The 19,859-nt window shown below is 40.5% G+C and overlaps 1 protein-coding gene and 1 pseudogene across 8 annotated transcripts in view; one reads left to right on the forward strand and one right to left on the reverse strand.

Moving 5' to 3' along the window:
* Positions 1 to 19,859, reverse strand: part of RPGR (retinitis pigmentosa GTPase regulator) — a 60,193-nt gene that overhangs the window by 11,658 nt on the left and 28,676 nt on the right. For 2 of the 8 annotated variants that reach the window (XM_064573918.1, XM_054507672.2), the window contains exons 14-17: positions 17,249 to 18,205; positions 7,369 to 7,506; positions 5,916 to 5,973; positions 4,557 to 4,645 (exon numbers count right to left, since the gene is read on the reverse strand). In XM_064573918.1, coding sequence (XP_064429988.1) covers positions 4,557 to 4,645; positions 5,916 to 5,973; positions 7,369 to 7,506; positions 17,249 to 18,205 — 1,242 coding nt within the window. Of the gene's footprint in view, positions 1 to 4,556; positions 4,646 to 5,915; positions 5,974 to 7,368; positions 7,507 to 11,866; positions 18,206 to 19,859 lie in introns of those variants that run through there. The other 6 variants (XM_064573917.1, XM_054507673.2, XM_045876268.3 and 3 more) reach the window with 6 other exon arrangements.
* Positions 19,297 to 19,363, forward strand: LOC123851282 (U4 spliceosomal RNA; annotated as a pseudogene).

The following is a 19,859-nucleotide window of genomic DNA, read 5'->3' on the forward strand; positions in this document are numbered from 1 at the left end:
AGGAAAGCTAGTACAGCTCTATTAATAACAGATATACTTTAGCATTTTTTAGAGATAATGAAGAATACAAATAGTAAGATGATAGATTTAAATGTAACTGCATTAATGATCAGATTAAATATAAATGGGCTAAATGCTCCAATGAAAAGACAGGGATTTTCAGATTAGATAAAAAAAGCAAAACCCATCTTTTTGTTGCCTAAATCAAATGCACTTCAAATACAAAATCACAAACGAATTAAAAGTAAAAAGATGGAAAAAGACATATAACTCTAATCAAAAGAAAGCTAAAGTGGCTATGCAATATCAGACCAAGCAGATTTCAGAGCAAATATTATCAGGGATAAAGAAGTCATTTCATGATAAAGGGGTCAATTAATTAAGAGAATATAACAATCCTAAATGTTACAGAACCTAATAAGAGCTTTAAAGTACATGAAGCAATTGGGGCGCCTGGGTGGCTCAGATGGTTAAGTGTCTGCCTTCGGCTCAGGTCATGATCTCAGGGTCCTGGGATCGAGCCCCGCATCGGGCTCCCTGCTTGGCATGGAGCCTGCTTCCCCCTCTCCTTCTACTGTTCCCCCTGCTTGTGCTCTCTCGCTCTGTCAAATAAATAAATAAAATCTTTACCAAAAATAAAATAAAATACATGAAGCAAAAACTAATAGAAGTACAAGGAGAAATAGATGAATCCACAATTGTATTTAGGGATTTTAATACTCCTCTCTCAATAATAGATATTACAAGTAGACAGAAAATCAGGAAGTATAGGAAATACTTAAGCAACGCTATCAACCAACTTGATGCAATTGACATTGATAGGACACTCCACCCAACAACAGCATGCTTCTCAACCTTCTCAAGTGCACATGGAACACTAACCAAGATAGACCTGATTCTGGGCCACAAAATAGGTCTCAATAAGTTTAAAAGGACTCAATTCATACTGAGTATGTTCTCCAATCACAATGTAATTAAATTAGAAATTAATATCAGAAACCTCAATGGAAAATACCCAAATATCTTGAAATTAAATAACCCATGAGTCAAAGAAGAAATCAGAAAATATTTTGAACTGAATGAAAATGAAAACACAACATATCAAGTACTTCAGAGAAAATTTATAGAACAAAAAGCCTATATTAAAAAATAAGAAAAGGCTCAAATCAGTGACCTCAACTTCCATGTTAAGAAACTAGAAAAAGAAAAGCAAATTAACCCAAAGAAAGTAGAAGAAAGGAAATAATAAAGATTAGAGTGCACATAAAATATAATACAGAACAATCGGTGAAACCAAAAACTAGTTCTTTGAAAAGATCAATAAAATTGATAAACTTCTAACCAGTTCATCAGGGAATAAAAAACAGAAGACATAAAATAAATCTGACAAAATCTATGCAAGACCTGTACACTAAAAACTACAAAACATTGCTAAGAAAAATAGAAGACATCCATAAATGGAGAAGTATCTTCATGAGTTAGGAGACTTAATATTGTTAAGATGTTAATTCTTCTTAAATTCATCTGTAGGTTCCAAGCAATCCCAATCAACATCCCAGCAGGCATTTTTTTCCAGTAATTGACAAACTGATTCTAAAAATTCATATGGAAATGCAAAGGGCCTAGAATAGCCAAAACAAGTTCGAAAAATAACAAAGTTGAAGGAGTAAAGCTTCCTGACTTCAAGACTTATTATGAAGCTACAGTAATCAAAGACAGTATGGGACTGACACAAGATAAACAGATCGAAGGAACAGAATATAGACTCCAGAAATGTGCCCACACATGGAAAAGTTAACTGATTTCTGTGAAGACAATTCAGTAGAGAAAAGGTAGTCTTTTTTCAACACATGGTGCTAGAACGATCGGATGTCCATATGCAAAAACAAAAAACAAACAAAAAAACCCCACAAACCTTAATTCATACCCTCACCATATAAAAAATTAACTCTGAATACAACTCAGTAATATAAATGAATGAACTATCGATACATGCATGGATGGATTTCAAAACAATTATGCTGAACAAAGGAAGCCAAACAAAAAGAGTACACAGTGTAGGATTTCATTTATATAAAAATCTAGAACTTACAAAATAATGTATGATGATAGAAGGAAGATCAGTGGTTTGCTGAGGACAGCAGGGGTCAGGGGGCATAGACAGGGGTCACAAAGAGGCACCAAGAACCCTCTGCCAACAATGGCACTGTTTACTCTCTGGTGATTATGGTTTCACAGGTGTATGCATATGTCAAAAGAAATCAAATTATATACTTTAAATATGTGTTGATGTAAGTTAATGCATCATTTACTTTCCAAGCTTTAAAAAGTTTGATTTGTTTGGCTTGGATGGTACAAATAGGTTAGAGACACTCTAGATTAAAAGAGGTCATATGGGATTGACTAAAAGAAAATCTCACCTAAATCATCTATTTCCTTTTTAAAATATGGAGAATAACAGTATATTCTTTTTTTTTTTTTTAAAGATTTTATTTATTTATTTGACAGAGAGAGACACAGCGAGAGAGGGAACACAAGCAGGGGGAGTGGGAGAGGGAGAAGCAGGCTTCCCGCGGAGCAGGGAGCCCGATGCGGGGCTGGATCCCAGGACCCTGGGATTATGACCTGAGCTGAAGGCAGACGCTTAACGACTGAGCCACCCAGGCGCCCCAACAGTATATTCTTTAAGTAGAAATACATTTATTACTGCTTGACTTTGTAAATATGATTTTCATTACTTTTTGTTTCCTTTAACCAAGGACATGTACATTTACTGAAGCATATTTTCCCATTAGGTGTAAATGAGAATTTGAGCAGAATCCAAGTTTAAGACTACATTCTTCAGCCTGGCACCTGCAGCCTGCTGTATCCTGGCCTGACCTCACCTTTGTCCCGTCCACCGCTGCCATTGCTCGGGCCCCCTGCCTGGCCTGCTCCTACGGGAGCATGCCACTCCCCCCTGCCACATGGCATTTCTCCCCTGGCTCCCCTCTCTCCTAGCCCTGTGTATCCAAATCCTCGCACCGATGGGCAATGCCATGCTGAAGGCTGGACAGCCTGAAAAATTCCCAAAACTCGATCGTGTGTTCTAGAACACACATTTTCATTTGGTCTGTGTGTTTCAAATATTTTCTTCTGCTCCTTCACTTCATTTACCCTCGTAGGTTCTTCTGTCTCCTGACTCCTTTGCTTTTCATCTCCCGCCCTCATATTTGACTTTCTTTTCCAGACTCTTTCCCTGAGCTCTTACAATTGGGAAAAAAGTCTTCACAGGACCGCTATGAAGTAGAGTAGAATATCTGAAATGTTCTTTTCTACCAGACAGAGAGAATCTGTTCCTAACACTTGATGGTACACGTTATAATTCTAAGGAGGAGAGTAATTCTGAGAGTATCCTTTGAGCCAGGTCACAGCTATCTCTAAACATAAGGCAATTTTTATAAAGATAAGAATACTCACAAAGTAATTTTTAATAAAAGATAACAACAGGGGACCTGTGCCAAAATTTTAGCTTGAAATTTCTGAAGTAATTCTGAAAGGAATTTCAGAGTGGCAAAAGACAGGCTGTTTACTCCTCTAAGGGCTGCTCCTGGTTTTACCCTCCTCCTGTCCTCTTCCTTACCTCCTTACGTTTTATAGTTCATTATCAACCAAAAATATTTACTGAGCATTTACCATGTCCCATATACCAGGGACTGTGCTACATGCCAAGGATCCATTGGAAAGCAAAACAGAAAATAGTTTTTGTCCCACAGAGCTGAAGGCCAGTGGAGAGAGAAAGTCATAAAGCAAGTAAATGTACACTTCACTATGAAATTGCCAATTACGATAAATATAAAGAAGGATGAGAAAAGGGTGTTACGTGACAGAATAGTAATGGGACATAATTTATCTAAGTGCAGCTGGTCACAAAAGGCCTCTATGTAGAAATAACTACTTTAAGCTGAAACCGGAAGGCTGAACAGGAATTAACAAGGCCTTTCATTGATCTTTTCTTCCACATTTCCTCCTAATGCTTCTACCTGGAAATGTGCTCTCATGATTACAGAAGGTTCCCCTGCAAGTGGAAAGAGTAACTTCCAAGAAGAAGAAACATATCTCTCAGACTATTAACAACTCCAAAACAGGTATTTGGCAGGAGAGGCTGACGTAGCGTGTGGTCACGTTTCCTAAGCAACAACATCCTTATTTTTGCATTCATCCTCCTATTTCTTGGTTTTGACTTACTTTTTTCTAGACTCTCATGATGATTATACTCATAATTTAAGCAAGAAAGTTCTTTTGTGTATCTTTTCCTGTAAGTTGAATCAGTGTGAATGGGATTATTGAAAGGAACATGCTATTAAATTCTGGCTGGGCCACCTGACTCCATCTAAAGTCTAGGAAATAAATAGCTATGTTAAAACATGAAACATCACTTGAAATTCTTCACATGTTTTGGGGCCATAAAACCTCATATTAAGGAGGTAAATTATATGAATCACTATATAAAAAGTAAAAGGAGCAATTCAATACTTTGGTCTTAACACTAAAATGAAAAAATAAATTTCACTTACCTTTGATTTTTTGACGTCTTTACTTGGTGTTGATTCACTATCTTCCAGGACTTCTGAAGAACTGCTCTTTGCACGGTTATGCATGTTTCCTATAATAGAATATATTGAGAAATATGTTTTTCTAATAACGAGAAGAAGGAAAGTCCTGATGCCCTCAGTGCAACGCTATCAAGCCTGACCTACGGGGTAGTACTACAGAGAGCGTATCACTACCGCTGAGGCAGTAGACAAGGTCTCTACTTCATAGTTCCTAGAGGGCTGAGTTAAGGCAAAAAAGCCTAGAATGACCCGGCCAGTGTTGGAGATGTTTGCATGACAAGTACCCAAACACAGCTACAAAGGTAACAGTGAGTGTCAGGAAAGAGTTCTGTAAAATATAAATTACCTTTTTAAATTAACCTAGTTATAATTAAATTCTTTGTACTCAAATGGACATGTTACTTTTTGGTGTTTCAAATTCATCCACAAGTTATATAACGGAAAAATAATCTTTAAAGTATACTCATGAAGTATATGCATTCTTATAATTTTATATTATCAACTACTTAAATCTTACTTTTAATTAGTTGCAAAGAATACTTACAGACACTATTTTAGTAAAACTTACTACTCTGTTGAAGTTAGAAGGAAAAAAGCATGAAGGGAAGTCCTCCTCCTCCTGCCTAAGTTCAGATCAGATATCTACTACTATGAATGGTTATTTTTAATGAGAACACAGCAAAAAGCACACTTTGATGTGATGGTGTGGAACATAATATAAGGGTTGTACAGCAAAACCCAGATGATCTGGCTGTAGAAAATGTAGGTCTCCAGGGTAGTCGCAGTCCCCTCTATTCTGTGGCACCTGTTTTCCGACACCAACAGTCAGGCCTGGGAAAGGACCTGTCTTAAATGTCCACGATAAGATGAAAGACCCACGTCTGAGCCCTGGGGGAAATAACGGGATGGCCAGCCGTAGCTCCAGGCCAGCCTGGTCTTTAGCAGTGGGGTCTGGCAGTGCCCACCAGAGACATAAACTGAGATGGGGGACAAAAGCCCAACTTAATACTACTGGTTGAAAAGAAAAAAAAGGGTAGTGAAAAGCCTGTCCTGAACCACTTAACACTGATACACGAGTAGCTGGGAGTGATGCGAATATTTTATATGAAGAAGCCGTGGTGGTGATTAATGAGAACAAGTACTCCTGTGTCACGTATTTCAGCGCTTGTCATGAGGCCCATGTGACAGTAAAAGGCAGGAAGCAGAATACACGTCTGTAGGCTTTAGCGCCTCAGCTACAGCATATGCGTGCATACATATGCATGCATGTGTGCGTGTATGTTAAAGTAGCTGGCCTTCTGAAGTCAAATGTGTTCACACCTTTTGGATTTTCATTGTATTCACAAATAGCCCGTTCCTCTTGGTTGGTTTTCTTGTCCTATAAAGGATAAAGAAACAATATAATAAAAAACGTAATTGTGATGGGCTGGAAAACATCATCTGGGTTTTAGGCAAGGGTTCTCGAGTCAGCCTCTAGCTAACAACATAAACACGTGACTACTGCTTCACTTTGCTGGGCTTTTGCCTCAGATGCTGAGTGACTGCTAACGTCCCTTCTAGCTTTAAGTTTTTGGATTCCAAAATGTTGTATGATTCAAGAATTCAACTCCAAGAAGATTCAGGAACGTTAGTTGGTAAATGAATTGGCTCAACATTTTACACTGTCAAACTGGAGTTTCAGGAATTCTGTTAAAGAATTTCAGGGACTACCCAAACTGGAACTCATAAATATTCCTTATAAATCTTTCCCTCCCTCTGAAAGAAAACAGTAACGGCTAGAAGCTTTTTTTTTTTTTTTCCTCAGTGAGAGGAAGGAGTCTTGAGAAAGGAATTAAGAAAATGATCTCGATAGCACAGCCCCATTTTGTAAATTAAAAATACATGCACATGAAACAACACAGGTTTACAAGTACACATTCAAATAAAAGGATAAGCGTGTTTCAGTGGTTGTCTGTGTTATGGAAAAGGAGAACACAAAGGGAATCAATTTAAATAAAGAGAAGCCTTGCGCAGACCAAAGATGCAAGTGATTCATCAACAAGAAGGTATGATTAGAGGTACAAAAACTGAAAATGAAAACAAATCGACATAGTGTCATTTTCAGTTTCGTTTTCTGAATTCTGTACCTATGAAGTTAACCCAGAGCAACATTAGCAAATGAATGATTTCAAACCTATCAACTGTCTCCTAGCAGTGTCCCTCTTGGACAAAACTGCCAAATAGAAGAGATGTTTCTGGCATCCCTAGCTCCACTTTTAGGATGACTTCCTCTTCCTCAGTGATAGCTCCCCCTTTTCTTCCTATAATTCCTTTCTTCTACACCACATCTGTACAGAACTGATCACAGCCGGCTTCAAAGACCGCTGTGAACAGCTTTCACTTGTCCACATACATGTAAATATACACATGTATGTGTGCACACACCCACGCCTCATTCCTGCCACCAGTATAGGGCTCCTAACTTTGTAATTTGATCATTTCAAGGACCCAGTGCTGAACTTCTCGGTTAATTTCTCAACAGTATATTGTACTGGCCCATATCAGTTCATTTCCACTCAAGCCGGGAACAAACTGCTACCAAGAAGTGTGGAAAGGGTGTTAGAAACAAAGTGTGCCTGATTTATAAATCTGCCAAAGCTTTTCCTATAGCGCATGAACCAAGTTATTCAGAGAAGTATTTCTGCTCCCAAAGGAAGCTGGAGTCTGCCCTCTGCAGAGACCATGGAACTTGCTCTTAGGCAGGATCTCAGGATTTAAGCACATATCATCATACCTTTTCAGTGGTGTCAATCAATACCTTTTCAGCTGAGTTGTCATTGGCTTCATCCGCTGGTATGTTCTTCTTGCCTTCCGGATATTCATCAATTTCCTCATCCATGTCCTCTAGTTCTTCATCTGAAAATTCATGATCCTGTGTCAAAATTGATATCAGGGAAGAGGTAAGATTTTCTTTTTTTAAAAGAAACAGATTTGATATTGCAGTCATAAATAATTTATATCATCTCAAAGAATACACAGAATACGAATTCAAATACTGAAGGCAAAGAAATAAAATGCTGCATAGCCTATCGTGCATATCAAGTTACTATATTACCAAGGCTTTTCCGCACATTGATCTATTTCAACATTCTCGATGACTAGGATTCCCAAAATTCTATTAGCGTCTACTACAAGGTTAAAATGGAAAAAAAATTAAATATGCTTTCTGAGCTGTCTCAAAAGAATGCTTTTAAACTTTAGAGAAGTTAAAAAGCTTTCTACTGTAGCATTATAACATAATCATATCTATATATTATGCTCATTTTCCAAAACATAGGGATTTAAAATCACTTCAGAAGTACAATTCACTGATATTCACGAGAGAGAGTTAAGTATAATTACTTACATTCCAGGAAGAAGATAAAGGGACATAGGCAGTTTAAATGGTTTGCTCTCGGTTATTTAAAGCAGAGGGAAAACCAGAGGCAGAACTTAGTCTATCTGGTCCTGTCCAACTAATCCAAATTATAAGACAGTCTGTCTATGGATTTGATAGAGTAAATCATGTAATACTAAATATAGGTGAAAAATACTAGTTATATTCTTTATTCTATACTGAGTTTTTTTCAGTTTCATATTTTGGGTGGAATACTGCTTATTTTTTTGTCATTAAGAGATCAGGCTCCTTATTGGACTTTTTTTCCTATGCTTTTCATTTATGCACTTCTCTAATGGCCCCTAAAATAGGTGAGGCAGTAAGTAATTAATGCCCTTTACTCCCTTGAAGGATGTTTTTACAAAGTTCACCTCGCCATATTTGCCTCAGGCGATATACACCCTTTATATCCCTTCAACACAGTAACTAGCTTCTCATGGTTCACCTTCCTAGTTGCTGTTTGGCTAAGGATGAGCTGGACACCCAAAGAATCTTTAGTGGGTGGTTTGAAAATAATACCTTTCATAATTAACTCACCTTTCTTCTGGCAAAATACCAAATGTGAGAGTTCAGGCTAGGGTGATTTACTGTTACTTAGTAACAGACGTTAAGTGGCATCCTCAGGCCAATAGCACTAAGGGTGTGGCCTGATAGCATTTTCACCAAGGACAAGCAATCCAGAAGCGAAGCCTGGAGATTTAAGAGTTTCGGCAGTTACGCAGTTACGCTGAGAGGGCTTGACTTAGGTTAAGCAAAGGTCATGAGGCGGTGCATGTGGGAGGGGAACACAGAGAGGAAAACAGGGTACCAGGGTAGACAGCTATATTAAAGGATGTGCTGCATGTTTAGGTTGGGTAGGGTTAACTATGAGGTAGCTACCATTTACCAATAATTTCTAAAGCTTTCTTTTTTTCTGCATAATTTCCCCTCTAAGTGACTTATATTGTATATTATGCCGAGCCAGAAGCACATAGAAGGTAAAATGATCAGAGACTACTTTGGAGGGGAATGGGAAGCAAGATTAACTAGATTTAAGATTTATGGCTGATAGATAGATGTAGTCATGAATGTATATAAACGAAGGCCAATTGGAAAGAACAGTGTTCCCAAGACAGAGAATTTCAGACTCTGTCCATCTGTCTCCCACAGGGAGGGGTCAGTGAGCTGTGTTGCAGCAAAGTCCGCTTCTCTTGGAGAATTCTGCTAGTTTAGCACCTGGGTCAACTCCCATCATGCTAGTTAACTAAGATATTAATGTAACCGTAAGACAATACCATGCTATTATAAAAAGGAACAGGACATTTTATCTTATTTTAGAAATAAGCAAAACACTCATTTCTTATAATGAACTATAAATTTACTCATAACTTTATGAAAATCTGTAACAATGAGTAACTGCTGGAATGGTATCATTTTCTAAATTTGAGAAAGCTCTTAGAAAACATTTTCACTAGAAATCACATCAGTTGTAGAACTTTGCACTTAAGCACATTTAGAATTAATCTATTCACATCTGGACAACTACTCTAAATCACAGTACTTACCTTCAAACTGAAACAATTTAGGAGAGATTGGCAGAATACTGTCATTTTACAAAGAGAAAGGGCAAAGTTTAAGTACATTCTTGTCACCAGAACCACATAAGACGTTAAGTAGTCTAGAATGGTCAACGGAAACACGTCTTGTGTTGGGACCGCAGGAGCGAAGGGAAGGGGGCCTGGCTCTCGCAGAGGGACAGTTGTCTTGCTGGTCAGGCACAGCACTGGGAGCTGCAGTCTTGGGTGTGGCCCAGGGCCACATTTCTTATGGGAAATATCAAGAAACCGAAATGTTCCTCATGAGGTTTCAGTTTGCTTAAGAATACTACATTGCATACTGGAGAAACTTGAGGTTGCTCTCAGCAATTGGCATAGTGGTCATCTGGGGGGATGAGAAATGCCTGGAAGGGGGTTTGAAGGGAAGCCGCTGGGGAGCGCTCTACCTTGATCTGGGTGTTGACTCTGTGGGCGGGTTCACCTTGTGGAAAATGCACTGAGCTATACACGCACGAGATATGCTCTTTTCTAGATGTATTATATTTCAAGAGTTTTAAACAAGTTTTTTAAAGCGACTATAAAGTATAAAATTTTGTGCTACAATTCTCAATTTATGAGATGCCTCAATGTCATATAGGGTAGACAATGTTTTCCAAATAGGTTAATAGAGCATAAAACCTTATATCTACATAATACCACGTGGGGAAATGTATATATTTAAAATCTCAATCTCAAGGCTTTTAGGACAAGAAGGGTTAACATGGAAGTTCATGTTTTTACTGCACTGGAACTCACTGAGGCAGGAAGAGAGCGCGGGGAGGGCATTCAGTACAAAGACCTAGGTACTGCTATCCAAGCTCTGTACCATCAGCCACGGCCTGAGCAAGGGGTCTAATAATATTACTTTACAGTCTCTCTGTAGAATGGGAAAATGACACCAGCAATACCTACCTCAGAGGGTTCGTATCAAAATTAAAAAGATTATTTACAGAGAAAATAACACAAGCAAACAATGAGCATCTGTATATAAGTGATTTTAAGACTCCCTAGTATACACTGAGGGCCATCAAAAAACAAGATGCTTGGGCACCTTTTTGCCATAAAGTCCCAGATCTTATCACTAGAAAATAGTTGATTTCAAGTGTTCACGTATTTGTTCTACCCTCTTGCACAGCTCCCTTTACTGTCTGCCAGGAGCCCAGCAGCTAGAACAAGCAAGGGAAGAAAGCAGGACCCATCAGGAGCAGCCTAGGACGACAGGGAAGTGGAGGGGCGCCTTGGCTGGACTGTGGGCCAGTGCTGCCTCAGGTCCAAGTCAAGTCCAGAAAACACTGCTACAGTATAAAGTTTCCCAGTATTTCAGTGTTGGCAATGGATTCAAGCGTTACCAAAATCACTGTGTATACCAAGCGAAGTGAGTCTGCAAGCCAGGTTGCACCGAAGGGCTCCCAGTTTGACCTCCAAATTATTGCCTTCTAATGTCACTACTTTACAGTCTCTAAACTCCTCCTCCTTTCTATGTACCAATCCCTTAGTTCATTCCTAATCTGGTATTTTTGCCACAAAATCCATTCCAGTTTGACTCTTGTAAGCAGGCCTGCAAAAGTGGCTACAATGCTGAGGATACAAACTTCTTGCTGGTAGGCAATTTTACTCTTTATGTTTATTTTTTAACCTATTTTGATAAAAACATTAGGACACAGGGAAATCTGTCGTCCCGTACCATCAGCCTTTCACCACGCTTCAAATGTTGAATGGCAGTACTGGACCCACGTATGGTGTGCAGACTTTCACTCTACCCTATATTTAAGGGGGTTATCATTATTGTTACTTACTTCATTCCCACAGATATACTTCCATAAGCCAATTTTGGGGAGGGGGCAGCTATGTTGTACTTAAACAGAAGTCAGGTCCACATGACTAGATGTTCATGCACATCTGTCAGTGACCTGGAGATTCCTGAGGGTAGTTCTTACCTGACTTGATGTAGTCAGAGGGGTTAATTAGAGGGACACGGGTTACCATTTGCTGAGTACCTCTAACATGTTTCATGTGTTAACTAATTTAACTATCCAAAGACCCCTCCCTTTACAAAAAGAAATAAATAAGACTCAGAAAGGTTAAAAAAAAGAAAAGAAAAGCTTTTCCAGGTGTCCACACAGCTAATCTGTGAAGGGCTGGGGTGTGAATCCAGGCCTACTGGGGGCCAGTGCCCAGGCTCTTTCCCGGCTCTGCTCAAATACCTGAAGACCAGAACAGGTGCCCTCAGGGCTGTTCCCCAACCCCCCCCCCCCGCCCCGCCCTGAAACTGACAGCTCTGTAGTCTCTTCCTTTCTGCTGATCAGCTCACTTCAACAACATCCTGTGCTTATATACCCTTGTATATAGTAATAGCAAGTGCAAGTCTAAGGTGTTTTCCCCCAGGGCATCAGAGTCCCTGACTCTAAGGCGGCCTTCCTGGAGCTCCCTCTTTGCTGGCAATGTGAGCTCTGGCCAGCCTTCTGCTGGGCCTCTCCCAGACCTCTCTGCAGCCCTCCACCATGCCTTCCTTGGCTTGGGTGGCACCTCTCTTTCCTAGAAAGTGTCCCTACACCGCCTCCTTCTCAGACTTCCCTTTCTCAACCTCCCCATTAGCTACTGAGGTTTCCTCAAACTCTGTCTTCAGTTCTCTTCTTCTCGTACTATGAGTGCTGCCTCTCACTCAACTTCATGGTTTCAATGACCCCTAAAAGCTGGCGATACCCAGCAATCTCCCCTGAGTTCCAGGCCCACACATGTATCTGTCCGCTGAACATCTCCTGGGTCAACAAGCCCAAGCAGGCTCCTAAACCTGCCCCTACTCCTGTTCTCAGCCTTGGCCAATGGCGCCCTTTCCACCTGGCTCTTCACACAGAAACAAGAAAAGCTTGGCCTTCTCTCTCCCTCCAAGTTGCATCTCTTTACTAAGCCCTCCAATTCTATCCCTAAAGCTCTCTTGATAACACATGTCCCCAACTCTGTCCACTGTCTAGTCCCCTCTTCTGTCTCTGCCTGCTCTCCTCGAGCTGCCTCCTAACTGGCACCCCTGGCTCTGGTCTTGTTCCTCTCCAACCCACCCTCCATATTGCTGCCAGACCGTTACAAAAGCCCAAGTGTGATCACCTTACTCTTGCTGTTTAACATCTTTCAGAAACACATTAAGGTCCTTTGCCTCTCTACCCAGAACCAAAAGACACTCTTAAGTTGTGGTCACACTGAAATACTCTCAGGGCTCCCATCAACTGGGAAAGCCCTGCCCCTGCCGCTTGCATGACTCGCTTTTACTTCTCACGACTCAGCTGACATTTCCCCGTTGCCCCCTGGAAGCCCTTTCCTAGCCCTTCTCTGCTGAAGTGCAGAAGTGGCTGCTGAAGTGCCACTCCTGAAACGCTCTATTGTCTGGGTAAAGTTTCTGGTCAGCCTATAGAAACAGCCAAGAGTCCCCTGAGATCCGGAACTGTATCTTACTCTCGGCATACTCAAGGCACAAAACCACTGTCTTCTTAATTAAGGGACTTCATGAAGGAAAGCAAAAGATTTGTTTTCAGATCATATTTTTATCTTCGGGTAGCCCTGGCTAAAAAGAACACAGGAGTGGGGGTGCGGGATAGATCAGGTAACTAAAGGGCATTGTTAAGTCATAGTTAAAGGCAGGGCCATGGGAACTCCTTTTACCTGGTGTCCTTTCAAGACATCTGTACCCACCTAATGTCCCTGACAGGTAAAAGGGCCACAGGAGGCTGCCTGTAAGCGGCCCTCGTTTCTTGAGCTCTCCCTGATTTGGGAAAGCTTCCGTTCCCTTTTGGGTGCTTGCCATGTACATGCTTATTTGTTGAGTGAACAGTATGTACCAGATATTAAGTTACAGGTCAGGGACACTGGGAAGAGTGAAGGAAGAAGGAAGTACAGCACCTTCCTCTATGGTAGCATTTTATCTTGAATGTATACGTGCAGAGCAAGCTGACCTCTATAACGCAATTACAAAAAACATTTCATTGCACTCACCTCAAGAGTTACTGGTTTGGCAGCAGCAGATGTTTCTGTGATACTCCTTTGTAGCTTACCTGAAAATATTTTTCTGCCAGAGTCCTCATTTGAAACTGTAACTCAACGGATTCTACACACACACCCCTCACGCTGGCCTCAGTAATAACCAGTGAGAAACTACAATAAAAGCTCGATCCACCAGCAGATGGGGACAATGAAGAAGGAACCAGTTATCCCGATCTGTTTTACCAAGTACTAATTCACATCTCAAAATGACGAGGCCCGTGCTCTTGACCAGAACACCATGCCTGCCCGAGCTACTGCTTCAAAAAGAGCATACAACACTTCGGTTGGCCAGGGAAATGTGAAGAAATGGGTGGGAAATGCTGTTTGAAAGTGGCTCTCTAGGCCAGCTCAAATACTGAGATGGGCACATGCTCTGAACACCATTTCAGTGTTGCTGGCTGGTGAGGTCTCGCCTTTGACATTAACAACTTGAGGGTTAAGAGTTTCTTTTCTCCCTGAAGCCTTTTCCTTTATGAACTCCATTCTATCGTTCATCTCAGTTCATCATTTTAAGTCAACGTTTTAAATAAACATGTTGGGCCCTAGCATTAACAACACAGCGCACACACTTGATCAAAGCACCAATTCCATTTCACTGACCGTCACTGAATGTGGCAGAATTGGATAGAACCCTGCAATGCCAAATTCGCGTGTTTGGTTAGTTAGGGGAAGCGACCAGAGATCCCTGCAGCTAAAACAAAACCTACAGTTGCTCCTAGGAGTTTCTTCTCTTTGTATTCTAGTCTTTCCCCCCATATTCTTTCTCACAGAGAATCAAATGTGCACAGGATTCAACTACACAAAATTCACAGGAAGTTTACCATCCAGATTCTCCTTGCTAAAAGTAGAAGAAATCCCTCATGCCCAAGATATGGAAGGGACTGGGGTGGGAAACCAGTTGAAAAGGGAGCTATGAATAAAGAACAAATGATCTAGCTGTATGAAAAATACTGAAAGTTTTAAGGGAAGATTGAATTTACACTAATCGAAATCTAGCCTCTCGAAAATTCAGTATCTAGTGTTAGTTTCTCTTTCCACAAACAATTACTGATGGTATACATTTACATTTTATTTTACTTGAAACATTCTGACGAGCAACAAACAGAATTACAGAATAGTCAATGAAGAACACACTGAGGGTACATAATAGACACTGGGAATGACGATTCTGATAGTACAGTTAAAGCTCAGAAGTTATAGTTTAGAAATACAGAATGACAGAACACAAGATACATTAAAGCTCTTCCTAAGTTTTTAAGAGTAAAGAACAATATATAATTTATAGAAAACTCAATTAATTTTAAAGTACAATTTTTCTTCTAACTTAAAAAACTTTTATGCAAATGACAAACACAATGGGAGTAAATCAGCCTGTTAGAACAAAAGAATCTGAGAGTTAGGAGGGACTATAGTTCTATCATCTAATCCGCTCCATTTTACACGTGAGGAAACTGAACCCCAGTGAGGAGCTCTGCCTGGCTAATAAATACTTACAAGTTTTACATACTTCCCGAATATATGTTTAGGTTCACCTCCATTTCATGAGATATACTGCCATTTGTCCAGACAGTAACTAAAAGACAGCACATTAAGATCTAAGCTCTGAATCCAGCTGACACTTGGTAGATTGTTGCAAAAAGGACACATAAAAGGTAAAAAAAGAGCACTATTTTTTTTAAATGCGAATTCTTCATTTTAGCTTTACAATACCATCCACCTTATAAAATTATTCTACGTAGTAGGCACATTGAAATCAGAGACCAAAGAAACTCATAAGAAATGAGATGTTTTTATAGCCTTGAAGGATCTGTGCCATCTTTAAAGGGACCAGTTTGTATATACAAATGCAACATTCTTATAGTATACTATTTCCTAACTCTGTCTTTAATGAGGAATATATAATGTTAATTATCTGCTATGACCTTTTGATATTTTCTAGTGACAGATTTATAATTTGGGGGGAAAATATACCAAAATATTAGTTTAAGAGGAGCCAAATTTACCAGTGCTTTGTGTTGTCTTTATCAGTCTATATTGTACCACACATAAAGTAACCATGACAAAAAGCAATTTAATAAAACATATTAAGTGCCTATTACGTGTAAGATGCTCAAACTGTTGGCTGGTCAACAGTTTTAAATTTAAAGTTTGTTAAATTTAAAATTTAAATTTTTAAAAATTTAAAAACTTTAACAAACTTTCAAATTTAAAGTTTGTTACTTCAATTCTAGATAATGTGGTAATACATTATTCCAGAATCTTTTGGAACCTGGTGGCCCATTTTCTAAAAGTTCTTTTGACCGCACTGGCATTTTGAACCTCTGTACCTCATGCTCTTTCCCTTTGCCCTCTGTGTTAGTAATAAACTTTGGGGGGTATGCCTTATCTTTGTCATATTTCACAGATCCTCTGATTTTGCTTGCTTTGTTGGACCCTTTTCCTTTACCTGGTCTTCCCTGCTTTTCACTCTCTTCATCTCCTGTCTCCTCGTATTTCCCCTCTTCTTCCTCAGTGTCCTCCTCTTCCCTCTCCCTCACTCCCCACTCTGCTTCTTCCCCCTCACCCTCCCCTTCCTCCTCTCCTTCCTGGTCCCCCTCCCCTTCTTTCTCCTCCTCCTCTCTTTCCTCCTCCTCCCCCTCTCCTTCCCCCTCCCCCTCTTCTTCCTCTTCCTCCCCTACCTCCTCTTCTCCCTCTCCTTCCTCTTCTCCCTCCCCCTCTCCTTCCTCCCCTGCTTCCCCCTCTTCTTCCTCCTCCCCTGGTTCCCCCTCTTCTTCCTCCTCCCCTGCTTCCCCCGCTTCTCCTTCTTCTTCTTCTCCCTCTCCTTCCCCCTCTCCTTCACTTTCTCCTTCATTCCCTTCCCCATCTCCTTCCTCCTCTGCTTCCTCCTCTCCTTTCTCTGCTTCTCCCTCTCCCTCCTCCTCCCCTTCATCTTCTCTTTTCTTCCCTTCCCCCTCTCCTTCCTCCTCCACTTCCCCCTCTCCCTCTCCTTCCTCTTCCTCCTCTTCTCCCTCTCCTTCCTCTTCCCCCTCTCCTTCCTCCCCTTCTCCCTCTCCTTCCTCCCCTTCTCCCTCTCCTTCCTCCTCCACTTCCCCCTCTCCTTCCTCCCCTTCTCCCTCTCCTTCCTCCTCCCCTTCACCTCTTTTCGTCCCTTCCCCCTCTCTTTCCTCCTCCATTTCCCCCTCTCCTTCCTCCCCTTCCCCCTCTTCTTCTTCCTCTCCTTCCTCCTCCGCTTCCCCCTCTCCTTCCTCTTCTTCTCTCCCCTCTCCCTGTCCTTCCTCTTGTCCTTCTTCCTCTTTCCTTTCTCCCTCCTCCTTGCCTTCTTCCTCCTCCTCTTCCCTGTCTTCTTCCCCTCCTCTCCCCCCCTCCCCTTCCTTCTCATCTCTTTTCTCCTCCCCTTCTCCTTCCTCCATCCCTTTGTTTCTTTCTTCCTGATGGCCTCGTTCCCCCTCCCTTTGCTCCTGGCCCTCCTCCTCTTCTAGGTCTTTCTCTCCCTTACCCAGGCCCTCTATTTCTCCTCCTCCCTTGTCTTCCTCCTCTTCTTCCTCCTCACTTTGCCTCTGTTCCACTCCTGAATTTCCCTCCCACTGGATTCCCTCACCTCCACCTCCTGCCTTTCCCTTGCCTTCACTCACCTCTGCTCTGTCTGTCAGGACGTCTGGCAGGATGTCTATTTCCTCCTCCTGTTTTCTTGCTGGCACCTTCACATTTTCCTCACTTGCCTCTACCTCTTGCTCCTCTATTCCACTTCCTTCTGCATCCTCTGCTCCTTCCTGCTCTTCGGGGATCTCTGACAAGTGGTCACACTTAAAATCATATCTTGCCATGAATCTGGACATTTTGTGTTCAACCTCTTCCTCAAGTACTTGTTCGAGAAATTTTCTGCTATACCACAAGTTTTGCTCGGTTTCCACTTCGTCATCCTCATTCTCTCCACTACTAAATTCTACTGACTCGGGCTGCTCGAAGCTGTCAGTGGTACCTTGCTGACTTGCGCTTTTGCCTTCCAAGTAACTGTCTGTCTCCTCTATAGATTCTCTTTCGCTGTCAAAAATCACATCTCGCTTATTCCTCTTACTGTCCTTAACAAAATCGTTACTGTCTTCATCCTCAATATTCATGTCTCTATTTGGTAAGTCAAAGAACATATCAATATTTCTTAAATTCTCTTCGCTTTGTCTCCTAGCCTTCAGATCTGCCATTTCCGCCAGCTCAGTTTCCTTTTCAGAGACTGTTTCTTTTGCGTCTGGATCCTTCTGTCTTTGGCCTCCATCACTTGCCTTTGCTATTGCCTTACTGTCAGGTGGATAAATACAGTGCTTACTTTCACGTCTAAATAGCTCTCTTTGCACACCCTCTGCACGGGTGTCAGCCCGAGACCCAGGCTGGCCCGAGTCATTACCTACGTCCTCATCTGAAAATGCTTCCATAGTCATAGCTGCTTGCATCATGTACATTCCTTTGGCCAAAAGTTGTTTATAGGCTTTCCCCTCTTTCACTGTTTTAGACATCTCGTCACTTGCAAATCCTTTACTATCATCATGTCCAGAGTGAGCTGTACGCTGCTTCAGTTTCTCAATTGTTTCTTGTTTCTGTAAATTTTTGAAGTAATCGTCAAACTACCATTAGTTGACAAAGGTAACTTATCATCTACTACAAAACACTGCCAAGATTTTGCATTACTCTAAGTTTCGCTAGCAGAATAAAAATGTCCAGTTTTACCAGACATTTTGCTCAGATTTGGCTTTCACTGGAGATAACTTCTGCCACTCTCTGAGTCTGCAGCACCTTGGATTCTGCTGTGGCACACATGTCTGCATGCTCACTGCCTGCTCTCAGGATGCCACTACTCACACAGGACCATCAGTATGTCTTCTCTACCCCTTTTCTTAATCTGAATCAAGTCTTAAATAGAATACCTTTCCAGACTGTGCAAAATACTGGTAAAAAAAATGTACACACTTCTCTTGCATGCAGTTGGGTTCAGTTTCTTTTCCTACCTTCCCTGTTATTTTAATTGTCAAATTTTGATTGGTCTTTTAATTCCATGAAATTCACAGAATTAAAGAAAATATGAAAATGTTAAATATTGGAAAAAATGAATAGCTTACTTCTACAAGAAAAATCTGAAATGAAAACTACAAATGAAATCTTTTTATCAGCATACTAAATAATATGTTTCTTTTCAAATTATTGACCCTCTTCCTTTTATCTATTATATTCTTTAATTATCATAACTTGCATACATGAAACTAACCACTATGTGGAAAAATATCTAGGGTAAAATGTTAAGATTTTTATAAAAACTATGAAATTAAACACTGCAATTTGAATGATACACTAAGAATATGAAATTCATTTCTTGCTAGACAAAATAAAACAAAAATCAAATTGTTGACCTAAATTCTGTAAGCTAATGAATTGAAATATTTGATGAATTTGCATCTCTGGAGAGTAAAACCTCAATAAATCAAGTGTTACAAATTGTCGTGACTGCTAGGCTTAGGAAGAGGTCATTTTTTTGCCAAAAACACCAAAAATTAAAACAGCACAAGTTAAACATCAATATATGGAAATATTATAATAAATCTTTTTTTCATTCACTAAAATAAGTCTGGTTGGGCCTCTACTTAAAAGGACTACGTGAAGTATAAAATATATATCAGTTTAAAAGGAAGTGCTGAGCTTTGCGCAGTGGCAGTATCGTAGCCAATGAGGTTTATCCGAAGCGCGATTATTGCTAATTGAAGGGAAGTGCTGAATAGAAGAGAATAAATACCAAAAAAAAAAAATAAATAAATAAAAGGAAGTGCTTTCCTTCTGTTTGTTCTAGGTCCTATTCTTTAAAAAGTCACAATTCTTTCAAGAGCCCTAAAGAGAGGCAGAGAGGCCCAGTTGCCAGAAATGATTTTTAAATGTATGTCTCTTTATTTCCCTAGCACAATCAAATAGCTCAGAAGAGGCAGAGCCCTGGGTCTAAGAGAAGAGGAAAGAGAGACACAGGAAAGATGTCTGCCTGGAAGTGTAGTCAGTCAATAAAGTCAGTCAACCTTTGCTGAGCTTCCACACTGGGCTAGGACAACAGTTCTCCCATATTCAAAAGGAATGCTGTTACCATGCCTCTCAGTAAAACAGAGGTAAGACTAACAAAGACTGGCACTAAATTTTTATAATTCAGCAAGATTCTCTTGCATTTCGGTGACTTTGACTTTAAGGATTTTTAGCTTAATAACATGGCAAAGGCAC

The sequence above is a fragment of the Mirounga angustirostris genome, unplaced genomic scaffold, assembly GCF_029215605.1.
Source record: "Mirounga angustirostris isolate CCGP_5_RB_7025 unplaced genomic scaffold, mMirAng1.0.hap1 SCAF_11, whole genome shotgun sequence".
In the NCBI taxonomy this organism is placed as follows: domain Eukaryota; kingdom Metazoa; phylum Chordata; class Mammalia; order Carnivora; family Phocidae; genus Mirounga; species Mirounga angustirostris.